This window comes from Notolepis coatsorum, assembly GCF_963971535.1.
Source record: "Notolepis coatsorum genome assembly, chromosome: 4".
NCBI lineage: Eukaryota > Metazoa > Chordata > Actinopteri > Aulopiformes > Paralepididae > Notolepis > Notolepis coatsorum.
In genome coordinates, this window is record NC_140168.1 from 4,496,093 (window position 1) to 4,510,840 (window position 14,748).

Consider the following 14,748-nt stretch of genomic DNA (forward strand, 5'->3'; position numbering starts at 1 on the left):
TATAGTTTCCTTGTTATAGAACACTGGTGTTCTGACGTGACGACCCTTCCTTCTTTTATAGTTTCCTTGTAATAGAACGCTGGTGTTCTGACGCGACGACCCTTCCTTCTTTTATAGTTTCCTTGTAATAGAACGCTGGTGTTCTGACGCGACGACCCTTCCTTCTTTTATAGTTTCCTTGTTATAGAACACTGGTGTTCTGACGCGACGACCCTTCCTTCTTTTATAGTTTCCTTGTTATAGAACGCTGGTGTTGTGACGTGACAACCCTTCCTTCTTTTATAGTTTCCTTGTTATAGAACGCTGGTGTTGTGACGTGACGACCCTTCCTTCTTTTATAGTTTCCTTGGTATAGAACGCTGGTGTTCTGACGTGACGACCCTTCCTTCTTTTATAGTTTCCTTGTTATAAAACGCTGGTGTTGTGACGTGACGACCCTTCCTTCTTTTATAGTTTCCTTGTTATAGAACGCTGGTGTTCTGACATGACGACCCTTCCTTCTTTTATAGTTTCCTTGTTATAGAACGCTGGTGTTGTGACGACCCTTCCTTCTTTTATAGTTTCCTTGTTATAGAACGCTGGTGTTCTGACATGACGACCCTTCCTTCTTTTATAGTTTCCTTGTTATAGAACGCTGGTGTTCTTTTTTTATCTTTTTTTTTCGTTATGCCAATTCCCTTCCTGGTCGCTGCACGCTTGTTCCCCCTACTGTCGGTCTGGGGAGGGTGAAGACTACCACATGTCTCCTCCGATACATGTGGAGTCAGCCAGCCGCTTCTTTTCACCTGACAGCGAGGACTCTCACCGGGGGAGTGTAAGGCGTGCGGAGGATCACACTATCTCCCCCAGTTCCCTTCCTCGCTGAGCAGGCGCCCCGACCGACCAGTAGGAGTCGCTGTTTACAACGACCAGGATACACACCCCACCGGCTTCCCACCCGCTAACACCTGCCAGTTGTGTCAGTATGGACGACCGACCAAGCCGGAGGTACCGCTGACAGCTGGATTCGATCCCAGTGTCTCTGCGGTGGTATAGGCAGGCGCTTAGTAGAACGCTGGTATTCTGACGAGACCAGGACCCAAACAGATGGGTATAGAGAGGCTGTTAGAATGCATAATCCGAGTGGTATTTTCAGCCAGAAAAAAACCTCCCAGGCCATGTTTGGGGACCTCAGGAGACCTATATTAACTTAATCATATGTGACGTTGAACAGAACCCGCTGGGGTTCATGCAGACGTACGTACAGTAGCAGCAGTTAATCCCATAAAAGTCCTTTCACAGCCCATATTGTTTGAGTAAAGAACTGAAGCATTTAAGCATCGTTTTTTACAGATTAACATGTTTTAAAATGGTAAAGTGCCCATGTACAACATGATTTGTGTCTGCGCACACTCACACACACGCACGCACACACACACACACACACACACATACTCACCCACACACACACACACACACACACACACACACACACACACACACACACACACACACACACACACACACTCACCCACACACCCACACACACACACACCCACACCCACACACACACACACACACACTCACCCACACCCACACACACACACACGCACACACACACACACACACACACACACACACACACACACACACACACACACACCCACACACACACACACACACACACACACACACACACACACGCACGCACTAAAGCACAGATGTTGAAAATAGCATCAGCACTAAAAGGTTTCACAGTTCACACAAAGTGTACGTGTGATGTAACCTCAGCTAGCACAGCCCCCCCCCCCCCCCAGCCTGCGAACTGTAATCAGCACCGTCAACGCACACCGTAAGAAGAAACACACAGGCGTATTATTGTCCCTCTGTGCTCTTTCTTGTTTCATTAAAGAAGAGGGATTGGGAGCCACCGGTTGCTTGCTTATTTGTGGTGGTGTTTATCTGGGAACGGGGCAAATATACACAGCGGAGCAGTGGATATGTGGACCTATAAATATATTTTAAAGGTGTTTATATATAAAAAATGTATGTAGAGTAATTTATTATTATAATTGTTTTAAATAATACATCCACAGAGCTTTTAGAAAGGTGCAGAATAAAAGTATTGCTTCCATACTCTACCCCCAAAAAATATTGATTAATGAATTTATCATTTAAAATATTTTGGCGGGTCCCAAATTAATATAGTTGTTTACATGTTGCATGTATCCCCTCCTTACTTCCCATTTCCCCATGTGGAATGCACCTGATTGGATACATTTCCCCAAGGGGATCAATAAAGGAATATCTTATCTTATCTTAAATGACATGCTGGTGCTCTAGTGCGACATCTAGTGGCTGTCTGAACGTTATCTCTATATCACCTTTAAATACATTTTATTTAATTGTTATTGTATTATTTACCACGAATACTGTATATTGCACCAGATATATCTATGAGGTCTGTGGTCCCTGGTTGGGAGTCATCAGTGACACAATTCATGACTTCTCTATTACTCTGAATTAAATAACAATACCCCATTCTCAGGAAACTTGCATGGATCTGATCAAACTTTCTATCTTACAGATAAAATAGTGGGTAAAGTGAGTTTAGGTGAGTTGATCCTGGAAGTTTCCCACTCCTCTCTATCCATGGACATTTCTCCCGCTCCCTAGCGTTTCCCACTCCTCTCTATCCATGGACATTTCTCCCGCTCCCTTAGTGTTTTCCCCACACAGCTGTAGCTCATCATTAATCACCCCAGGTGTTCCCCATGTGTATTTAATATGTTTATGCTCCCCAGTTCACTTTTGTTGGATCATTAGTTTGTATTTGTCAGTGTTATTGTGCTACTATATGCACTTCTAGCCTCCATGTGCAGCTCTGGGTTCATCCTGTTTCCAGGTCTTGTTAGGTCAGTCAGCAGCGCGTCTGCCAAACCTGTTTCCTGGCTGTTTGTTTGTTTGTCTTTTGGTGGTGGCAGGCGATCTGGAACGGGCAATATAAACAGGAGAGTAGGGGTGGGCAAAACTCACAAAATGACTAGTCACTGGGAACTATTTCAATACTATAACCCCCCCCCCCCACGTTAGCGAACGTGACATAATCAAACAGGCGAGCTAGCTGGCGGCTGCTGTCATTACTAACAGATATTTGCAAATATTTCCAGGAACAAAAGCATTTATTCTTAAAAAGTTACATGTCTGAGCTTCTACGTTAACGTATTGGTTTTGTTTTTACTTAATAGCGAACGTGACATAATCAAACAAGCGAACTAGCTGGCTCTGCTGTCATTGCTAACAGCTAATGCTAGTGGACCAGGTGCACGTGTTTCCAGGAACAAAAGCATTAATTCTGGACGTCGCATCACTGATGATTGAAATGTGTGAACTTAGTGAAACAACATGGCAAACGTACAAAACGTTGCTACTAGGGCTGCAACGATTAGTCGATTATAAAAAATCGTCGACGAGGAATTGTTGCATCGATTAGTCATTAAAATAAAAATAAAAATATATTATAATTTTTTTTTTGCACTGCCTATCTTTGTGAAAGTGGCTTCTCAGCTCTGGTCCAGCCAGCTGAAGACTTCTTAGCTTAACATAACAGACCGACAGTAAGTTTGGGGGAACTAATGGGATAACTGGGGTTGTTGTTTGGTCCTGACAAGAGTCTCAAAGCAACTCTGAGGTCGTGCTCAATGTCCAATCTGTTCCTCTGCTCTGTCTTCAGCTGGACCAGAGCTGAGAAGCCACTTCCACAAAGATAGGTAGTGCAAAAAAAAAATATTATATTTTTTTTAATTTGTATTATTATTATTATTTTTTTATATAATTGTTTTTCGATTAGTCGACTAATCGAAAAAATAATCGACAGATTAGTCGACTACCAAAATAGTCATTAGTTGCAGCCCTAGTTGCTACCATGTAACATCTCTCCGGTCTCTTCTTTCTACATCTTTCTTTTCTGTTCTCCCAGCTGTTGTTGCTACCTGGCTAGCTAGCGAGCTATACCCAGAATGCCGTCCAGCGGTGTAACAGTTAATAGGGTCCCCTCTCAATACACTATACACACTGTACGTAGGTGCTGGTAAAAACAAGGGGAAATATATTTAGAGTCAAAAGAGATATTATTCACATAAACAATTTCAATAATTTTACACGACATAAATCGATGCCCATCCCCTGAACTTGAAACTTGAGTGGAACGGTGGAAAGGACTGTGTACTACACTGTATGCAAGATGAGACGTTGTTTATGTGTTATCAGTTTGGGACATCTATTTGTGGTGCACCTGTTTGATATTGTGGTGGGCCACCATGAATAAACCTATGCATGGGAAACACTGGTTACAAAATATTTACTCTATGATGAATGGACAGTGGAATGAGGGGGTTTTACTTGATAGACAGACCGACAGATTTCACTACCATTATCTTCAATAAGACAGTAGGAAGACTGAGAGAGAAATGTGTGTGTGTTTTGATGTTTACCTTTTGTGTATATATCAGTATTACACACTGTATACAGTATATATTTTACAGCGTTATTGTATGAATGCATATATAAGTATGGATCCCTGACTTTGTACCTTGGAATAAGGTGTTCCTCCCAGTCCTAGTAGCCTGCTAGCTTCCTCTACCTCCTGCTAGCTTCCTCTACCTCCTAACTTGTGTCATGTCCTCTCTCTGCTCCAGGACCAGCCCTCGGAGGAGACCAGCATGGAACCCGTTCTAAAGGAAGCTCTGACCATCCAAACTGAGGAACCAGGCGTCCACAGCAGCGGGGAAGAAGACCTGGACAAGGACTCTGGGTCAAAGGTCAAGATCGGACTCATTGGACAGTCCATGTTATGTTATATCATACTATATCAGGGTATCTGCGGGGGTATTAAAAAAGTCTTCATTCATATTTCTCAATTTAAGGCCTTGAAAGGTATTAAAAAGTCTTACATTTAATTTGCACAGGTGTTAAACTTGAATGCAAGTTTAACACCGGGTGGCAGCTGTCGGCAGCTGAAATAATGTTAAATATATGAAATGTTTTTGCATTCAGGTCGTTGTTTTTTGCCGGGCTACCGGGAGCTTGGTGCGTCTGGCGAGAGCTTGTGTGGAACGTGCGGACATTATTATTCAGTGTCGCTATGTGTTTTTTTCTTTTTGCTAGTATGGTCGTGAAATTGGTACTAAATTGAGCTCTAAATGGTATTAAAAAGGTCTTAAAAAGTCTTAAATTGAACGTGTTGAAACCGGCAGATACCCTGATATATAATATGTTATAATAATATAAATATACTTCTTCACCCATTTAAATACATTTCATAGCATTTGTATTGTATTATTTGACAGTCAGGGACAGCGTTATTTGACCATGAATGCTCTATAGGGCTGCAATGATTAGTCGACATAATCGACGATGTCGATTATAAAAAATCGTCGACGAGGAATTGTTTCGTCGATTAGTCATTAAAAAAATTTAAAATAAAATTATTATTATAATTTTTTTTTTTTTTTTTTTTTTTTTTGCACTACCTATCTTTGTGAAAGTGGCTTCTCAGCTCTGGTCCAGCCAGCTGAAGACTTCTTAGCTTAACATAACAGACCGACAGTAAGTTTGGGGGAACTAATGGGATAACTGGGGATGTTGTTTGGTCCTGACAAGAGTCTCAAAGCAACTCTGAGGTCGTGCTCAATGTCCAATCTGTTCCTCTGCTCTGTCTTCAGCTGGACCAGAGCTGAGAAGCCACTTTCACAAAGATAGGTAGTGAAAAAAAAAATATATATATGTTTTATTATTATTATTATTATTATTATTATTATTATTATTATTATTATTATTATTATTATTATTATTATTATTATTATTATTATTATTATTATTATTATTATATTATTATTTTTTATATAATTGTTTTTCGATTAGTCGACTAATCGAAAAAATAATCGACAGATTAGTCGACTACCAAAATAGTCATTAGTTGCAGCCCTAATGCTCTATATTGCACCAGATGTATCTATGAGTTGATTGACTCTCTACTCCGGGGCCCCTGGTTGGGACTCTCTACTCCGGGGCCCCTGGTTGGGACTCTCTACTCCGGGGCCCCTGGTTGGGACTCTCTACTCCGGGGCCCCTGGTTGGGAGCCACTCTCTACTCCGGGGCCCCTGGTTGGGACTCTCTACTCCGGGGCCCCTGGTTGGGACTCTCTACTCCGGGGCCCCTGGTTGGGAGCCACTCTCTACTCCGGGGCCCCTGGTTGGGGCTCTCTACTCCGGGGCCCCTGGTTGGGAGCCACTCTCTACTCCGGGGCCCCTGGTTGGGAGCCACTCTCTACTCCGGGGCCCCTGGTTGGGAGCCACTCTCTACTCCGGGGCCCCTGGTTGGGACTCTCTACTCCGGGGCCCCTGGTTGGGAGCCCTCTCTACTCCGGGGCCCCTGGTTGGGACTCTCTACTCCGGGGCCCCTGGTTGGGAGCCACTCTCTACTCCGGGGCCCCTGGTTGGGACTCTCTACTCCGGGGCCCCTGGTTGGGAGCCACTCTCTACTCCGGGGCCCCTGGTTGGGACTCTCTACTCCGGGGCCCCTGGTTGGGACTCTCTACTCCGGGGCCCCTGGTTGGGACTCTCTACTCCGGGGCCCCTGGTTGGGAGCCACTCTCTACTCCGGGGCCCCTGGTTGGGAGCCACTCTCTACTCCGGGGCCCCTGGTTGGGAGCCACTCTCTACTCCGGGGCCCCTGGCTGGGAGCCACTCTCTACTCTGGGGCCCCTGGCTGGGAGCCACTCTCTACTCCGGGGCCCCTGGCTGGGAGCCACTCTCTACTCCGGGGCCCCTGGCTGGGAGCCACTCTCTACTCCGGGGCCCCTGGCTGGGAGCCACTCTCTACTCCGGGGCCCCTGGCTGGGAGCCACTCTCTACTCCGGGGCCCCTGGCTGGGAGCCACTCTCTACTCCGGGGCCCCTGGCTGGGAGCCACTCTCTACTCCGGGGCCCCTGGCTGGGAGCCACTCTCTACTCCGGGGCCCCTGGCTGGGAGCCACTCTCTACTCCGGGGCCCCTGGCTGGGAGCCACTCTCTACTCCGGGGCCCCTGGCTGGGAGCCACTCTCTACTCCGGGGCCCCTGGCTGGGGGCCGTCCAACACAGTTCAGAGCCGTATCAAATCAAAACAAACAGTAGAATTGCATTTCATCACAAAGCAAAACATGTCACTACATGTTCCACTGCGGCGGCCATGACACATGACCAACTAAACAGTTGTCTGCGGACACAAGGGGCCGTAGCTACGCTTCACCCGTAGCGGCCCCCGCTAGCAGGGCCCCGGATTGACAACGCAAACGCACCCTGGATTGACAAAGCAAACGCACCATTCTGACATCAGTCAGAAAGTCGTTCACCTTGTAGAAGAAACCTCGCTCCTGACGTGAACCAAGTCGTGTAAATCTCCAGGTTGGTCTAGTTGGTCACATTTCCATTGGCTTCCTGTTTATGATTCTGGGTGAGATAGAACACAATGCATTATATCTACGGACACCTCATCATTCGCTTATTAAATGATGCATTAAGATTTTGGGCTGAAAATGTCTCGTGTGCCTCCGGGACCTGGCTTCTGTCGATTCTGTCAACCTCGCCTCTCATCCTCCCCTCTCATCCTCCCCTCTCATCCTCACCTCATCCTCCCCTCTCATCCTCGCCTGTCATCCTCGCCTCTCATCCTCTCATCCTCGCCTCTCATCCTCGCCTGTCATCCTCCCCTGTCATCCTCCCCTCTCATCCTCCCCTCTCATCCTCCCCTCTCATCCTCCCCTCTCATCTTCCCCTCTCATCCTCGCCTCTCATCCTCGCCTCTCATCCTCCTCTCTCATCCTCTCTCATCCTCCCCTCTCATCCTCCCCTCTCATCCTCGCCTCTCATCCTCCCCTCTCATCCTCCCCTCTCATCCTCCCCTGTCATCCTCACCTCTCATCCTCCCCTCTCATCCTCCCCTCATCCTCGCCTCTCATCCTCCCCTCTCATCCTCCCCTCTCATCCTCCCCTCTCATCCTCCCCTCTCATCCTCCCCTCTCATCCTCGCCTCTCATCCTCCCCTCTCATCCTCCCCTCTCATCCTCGCCTCTCATCCTCCCCTCTCATCCTCGCCTTTCATCCTCCCCTCTCATCCTCCCCTCTCATCCTCCCCTCTCATCCTCGCCTCTCATCCTCCCCTCTCATCCTCCCCTCTCATCCTCCTCTCTCATCCTCCCCTCTCATCCTCCCCTCTCATCGTCCCCTCTCATCCTCGCCTCTCATCCTCGCCTCTCATCCTCTCCTCTCATCCTCCCCTCATCATCCTCCCCTCTCATCCTCCCCTCTCATCCTCCCCTCTCATCCTCCCCTGTCATCCTCCCCTCTCATCCTCGCCTCTCATCGTCCCCTCTCATCCTCGCCTTTCATCCTCCCCTCTCATCCTCCCCTCATCCTCGCCTGTCATCCTCTCATCCTCGCCTCTCATCCTCCCCTCTCATCCTCCCCTGTCATCCTCCCCTCTCATCCTCCCCTCTCATCCTCCCCTCTCATCCTCCCCTCTCATCCTCGCCTTTCATCCTCCTCTCTCATCCTCCCCTCTCATCCTCCCCTCTCATCCTCGCCTCTCATCCTCGCCTCTCATCCTCGCCTCTCATCCTCCCCTCTCATCCTCCCCTCTCATCCTCGCCTCTCATCCTCCCCTCTCATCCTCCCCTCATCCTCCCCTCTCATCCTCCCCTCTCATCCTCGCCTCTCATCCTCGCCTCTCATCCTCGCCTCTCATCCTCGCCTCTCATCCTCACCTCTCATCCTCCCCTCTCATCCTCGCCTCTCATCCTCCCCTCTCATCCTCCCCTCATCCTCCCCTCTCATCCTCGCCTCTCATCCTCGCCTCTCATCCTCACCTCTCATCCTCCCCTCTCATCCTCGCCTTTCATCCTCCTCTCTCATCCTCCCCTCTCATCCTCCCCTCTCATCCTCGCCTCTCATCCTCCCCTCTCATCCTCCCCTCTCATCCTCGCCTTTCATCCTCCTCTCTCATCCTCCCCTCTCATCCTCCCCTCTCATCCTCGCCTCTCATCCTCGCCTCTCATCCTCGCCTCTCATCCTCCCCTCTCATCCTCCCCTCTCATCCTCGCCTCTCATCCTCCCCTCTCATCCTCCCCTCATCCTCCCCTCTCATCCTCCCCTCTCATCCTCGCCTCTCATCCTCGCCTCTCATCCTCGCCTCTCATCCTCGCCTCTCATCCTCACCTCTCATCCTCCCCTCTCATCCTCGCCTCTCATCCTCCCCTCTCATCCTCCCCTCATCCTCCCCTCTCATCCTCGCCTCTCATCCTCGCCTCTCATCCTCACCTCTCATCCTCCCCTCTCATCCTCGCCTCTCATCCTCCCCTCTCATCCTCCCCTCATCCTCCCCTCTCATCCTCACCACGTTCAATCCCCCGGGCTCCACTGTGACCAAGACGCCCGTTGCTCCCTGGTTCTGTACCCGACACTAGGGTTGGGCATCGTTTGGATTTGAATGATTCCGGTTCCGATTCCGATTCTCCAGTTCGATTCCTGTTCTAAACGATTCTCGATTCCGATTCTTGGAGGTGCAGGTCAAAACAGGTCACAGCTTATTTCGCAGGAGATTTTTTTTTTTTTTTTGAAAAATATTTTATTTTCTTCATACTATTCACATTGTCAGTTGACTTGATACAGTTTAATTTGGTTGCTGTACTGTAACTAGGGTATTAACAAAGTAAAAAAACATTTTTTTTTTTTTTTTTTAAGAATCGAAATTAAGAATCGAAATTCAAACATGTTCCAGAACCGGAAGTTAGGAACCGGTTCCTATTAGAACCGGTTCTCGGTGCCCAAACCTAGCCGACACAGTGTTGCTTCCCAAGCAAAGACGCTTTTATTTCTACACACACTCGCACATAATGCACCAAGCACATATAACTGACAATATAAACCTTGCCTGGTTATATATATATATATATATATATATATATATATATATATATATATATATATATATATATATATAGTTGAGTTCGTATCCATGTCGGCTTTCTCTGACGCACGGCCTCTCCCGGCTTCCTGCCAAGAGCGTGCGTGCGTCGGGAGAGAACTACTTTAACGAGGGAACAGAATTAGTCAACGGGTAACACCTGTGCCAATTAAACTAACCCTGGCGCTGCTCCCGTGAGCCGCTCCCATGGGTTCGTTAGTGCGCCTGGCAACCACCCGTCTGGCAACCCGTCTGGCAACCCGTCTTTCCCGAGTTCCTGTTATTTTGTTCCTGCCTGCTCTTCAATAAACTCACTCAGTTCTGCTTTCCAAACGCTTCACCTGCTCTTCCAGCCTGTTTGTCCTGCATTAGGGTCCTACTGTACGCAGACGCCATCTCGCCATACCGTACGGCACAAGGCCGGCACACAGCTCATTGGTCGAGATGATCGTTCACGTTTAGTCATTTAGCTGAACGCTTTTATCCAAAGCGACTTACAGGTTCTGTACGACGAGTCAGCAGGAAGGGTACAACTCTTACAACTGAGTAACAATGTTCATCAAACAGTGTTGAAACTTGGGCGCTGCAGTGTTGAGTCAAGTGCATAGTAGTAGAGGCATATTTGTATAGTAAGTAGTAATATAAAATAATAATAATAATTTAGGACCTGCTCAGAGGTCATCAATCGGCAATATATCGGCAATCGGCAATATAGACAAGGAAGGTTAATTAGTGGAAGAGTGCATGATAGTTGAAGACAGTAAGAAGGTTGGTTTTTTTTTTTTTTTTTTTTTAGATATTGATTGAAGAAGTCTGTCTTTAGTCGACGGCGAAAGATTGGTCAGGTTTCGGCTGTCCTAACTGGTGGGAAGTTTGCACCATTATCATTTAAAGATATTAAGGCATTTGCAAGATGCCTGCGATGGAATACTATGAATAGTACGTACCAGCAACCAGTATGCACTAACTAACACATACTGTGTTTACCAGGGTGTACCCCCTGCCAATGGCCACCGGGTGGTGCTAAACAATTTGTCTGGATTTGAAAGCATTGCCACTCCATGTGGTTTGAGTGAGAGGAGGCGGAGGAGGAGGAGGAGGGAGAGGAGGAGGAGGAGGAGGGGGGGGGGGGGGGGGGGGCGGGGGTTACAGTATGAAAAGAGGGAGAAACAATTTGCATTTAAATAAAGCCCTCTGTCATTATGCTAAGCAGCAACATGTTGGAACTCATTAGAAAGATAATGATGATTTGTGCCCATTAAACAGATTGGGATTCGCCACAGAGAGAGAGAGAGAGCGAGCGAGAGAGAAAAGATGTATAGCTTTCATCCACGGCCTGAACTATAGAGGGATGAAATATGTTAGAGTGTAGGAACAAAGCACTACAATCGGATAAGTGTGTTGGTTTAGGCATTACTGGCACCATTACACAGTGTATGTGGGACACGCTGAGAGTAACGTGAGTGTAAGTGTGTTGGTTTAAGCATTACTGGCACCATTACACAGCGTATGTGGGACACGCTGTGAGTAACATGTGTGTAAGTGTGTTGGTTTAGGCATTACTGGCACCATTACACAGTGTATGTGGGACACGCTGAGAGTAACGTGAGTGTAAGTGTGTTGGTTTAAGCATTACTGGCACCATTACACAGTGTATGTGGGACACGCTGTGAGTAACGTGAGTGTAAGTGTGTTGGTTTAGGCATTACTTACTTACTTACTTACTTACTTACTTACTTACTTACTTACTTACTTACTTACTTACTTACTTACTTACTTACTTACTTACTTACTTACTTACTTACTTACTTACTTACTTACTTACTTACTTACATTACTTACTTACATTACTTACTTACTTACTTACTTACTTACTTACTTACTTACATTACTTACTTACTTACTTACTTACTTACTTACTTACTTACTTACTTACTTACTTACTTACTTACTTACTTACTTACTTACTTACTTACTTACTTACTTACTTACTTACTTACTTACTTACTTACTTACTTATCCTCTTCGTCCCGGTTGGGGCATAAGGCCGCAATCATACACTGCCACTGAATCCTGTCTCGTGCTTTGGCCTGCGCTTCGTCCCAGGAAAGACCCATCTCCTTCAGCTCCATCATCACTGTCCTTCGCCCAGGTGTTCTTTGGTCTACCCCTCTTTCTCTTCCCAACTGGGGTCCATCTCAAGGCTAACTTTGGGTAACCTTTCATTGGGCATCCTCAATACATGGCCGAGCCATCTTAACCTCCGTCTCCTTATCTCAAGGGACATTATATGCAAGCGGCACGGTGGTGTAGTGGTTAACACTGTCGCCTCACAGCAAGAAGGTCCAGGGTTCGATTCCCGCTTGGGGACCAGGTTTCCATGATGCCAGGTACCCAGGTGGGGGATCTCCCAGGCCTTTCTGTGTGGAGTTTGCATGTTCTCCCCCTCTGTGCTCGCAAGGGTTTCCCCCCCGATAAGATAAACCCAATGGAAAAACATGCACAACAACAGATCGCTAACGCTGTGGCGTCCTTGACGAAGACGGACAGGAGCACTTGGATTGGTCCCCTGGCGCGGCTCACGTTGACGCCTGTCTGCTCCCGGCTGCCCTTGGGGGGGGGGGAGGACGACGGGATGGTTAATCGCAGAGACGAATCGCATCGGCGATTCTAAAGAGACAATGCATGCGTGTGTGTTCCGGTGTGTGTGCTAAAAACTAACCGCTGTGTGTGTACCGCTAAAACATGTCGTTGCATGCCGAATAAAGACCTCTGCAACAGGTCCTGCATTATTATTATTATTCTTATAAAGTTCCTCATTCGAGATTCTATTTGGCCAAAAGATGTCGCAGATCCTACGTAAGTAAGCAGCTATTGTGGAAGACGTCAACCTTTCTCATATCCTGTTTTGTTTCTCTCCAGCACTCAGAGCCATATAGCAGGACAGACTTAACATTGCTGTTGTAGAGCCTGAGTTTGGTTTTAAGGCTATATTGTTTAGACTTCCAGATGTTGCGAAGTTGGCTGAAAGCACCTCGTGCTTTGTTGAGTTTAGGCATTACTGGCACCCTTACACAGTGTATGTGGGACACGCTGAGAGTAACGTGAGTGTAAGTGTGTTGGTTTAAGCATTACTGGCACCCTTACACAGTGTATGTGGGACACGCTGAGAGTAACGTGAGTGTAAGTGTGTTGGTTTAAGCATTACTGGCACCCTTACACAGTGTATGTGGGACACGCTGAGAGTAACGTGAGTGTAAGTGTGTTGGTTTAAGCATTACTGGCACCCTTACACAGTGTATGTGGGACACGCTGAGAGTAACGTGAGTGTAAGTTGGTGTTATGGTTCCGACGTGGCGCAGTGACACACCGCGTACGGCACGCAGACGCGAGTCCAACACCGTCCCCGGTCGCGGGACGGACGAGTCGTCGAAACGTCACAGTGTAGTTTTTTTTAGGAGGCCGGTTTTGAGTCATGGTAGTTTTGAGTCATGGTAGTTTTGAGTCATGGTAGTTTTGAGTCATGGTAGTTTTGAGTCATGGTAGTATGACCTACTACCGTAGTGTCTTTATACCTGTATCACTACTGTACATATTAATACTACAACGCTGTACATACATCTGATTAGCACTGTTACTCAATAGTACTAATTTATATATTTTATATCCAGTTTAATCACCTGTACATTGTATATCACTATTGCACTTTACTGTTACATTTGCACTCTGGTTGGATGCCAAACTTATTTTAGTTTAAAAAAAATATATATATTGAAATTATTCAAGATGTGTTGTCCTTAAAAATAACACAACGTTTGTTAAAGGGGCACTTCACCAAAATACAATTCTGCTTTATTTTGCACATAATCTCACACACATCCAACAACCCTAAACAGTTCTGCACACATTAATTTAGTTTGACAGTAATTGAGAGTAAATGAGTTTGAATAGGGCCACCAGTGATCCACCAGTCACCGGGGGCATTGAGGAGTTTGACCGTTCATGAAAAATAAATTAAGATATATATTTATTATATATATATATATTATATTGTATCCACTTTTTCTCCTCTTTCTATTTTTCTCCCATCCCAATTCCGTTGTGCCAATTCTCCCCTCCCCTGTCTTGAACGTTGCTCGCATATGCCCCCCACTGGCCGGTTGTAGGGAGGATAGAAGCCTTGCATCACGTGTCCCCTCCGGTACACGAGGAGGCAGCCTGTCACATCTTTTCACCTGCACAGCGTGGACTCTCATTGGCAAGGTGTAACGCGTGGGAGGCTCACACTACCCCCCGCCCATTTCCTGTCTCTGCTGTGCAGGCGTCCCCCAACCGACCTGTAGGAGTCGCTGTCCACAACGTCCCGATTACCTCCCGCTGACTCTGCCAATTGAATTAGTATGACGGCTGGCCCAAGCCGGAGGCAGCGCCGACAGCCGTGGTCAAACCCGGTGTCTCTTGCGTTGGTGACGAGTGCAATGTCCGCTGCGCCACCCAGACGCCCATTTATATATATATATATATATATATATATATATATATATATATATATATATATATATATATATATATATATATATATATATATATATATATATATAAAGTGCTGAATCTTGTCACTTGTCGCAATTATCGTTAACTACCGTCAGGAGTCAGTTCTTAACTTCACACCCTGCAATATCATTCTTTCCTTTCTACTGGTTTCAGAGCAGAGAGAGAGAGAGAGAGAGAGAGAGCAGAGAGAGAGAGAGGAATTGTCTGGGTAAAC

At 46.8% G+C, this 14,748-nt stretch overlaps 1 protein-coding gene across 1 annotated transcript in view; it reads left to right on the forward strand.

Annotated features, from left to right (window-relative positions):
• LOC311227603 (uncharacterized protein) overlaps nucleotides 1-14,748 on the forward strand; it is an 83,248-nt gene that overhangs the window by 30,663 nt on the left and 37,837 nt on the right. The window contains exon 3 of the mRNA XM_084313325.1: nucleotides 4,677-4,799. Within this exon, the coding sequence (XP_084169451.1) occupies nucleotides 4,677-4,799 (123 nt within the window). The remainder of the gene's footprint in view (nucleotides 1-4,676; nucleotides 4,800-14,748) is intronic.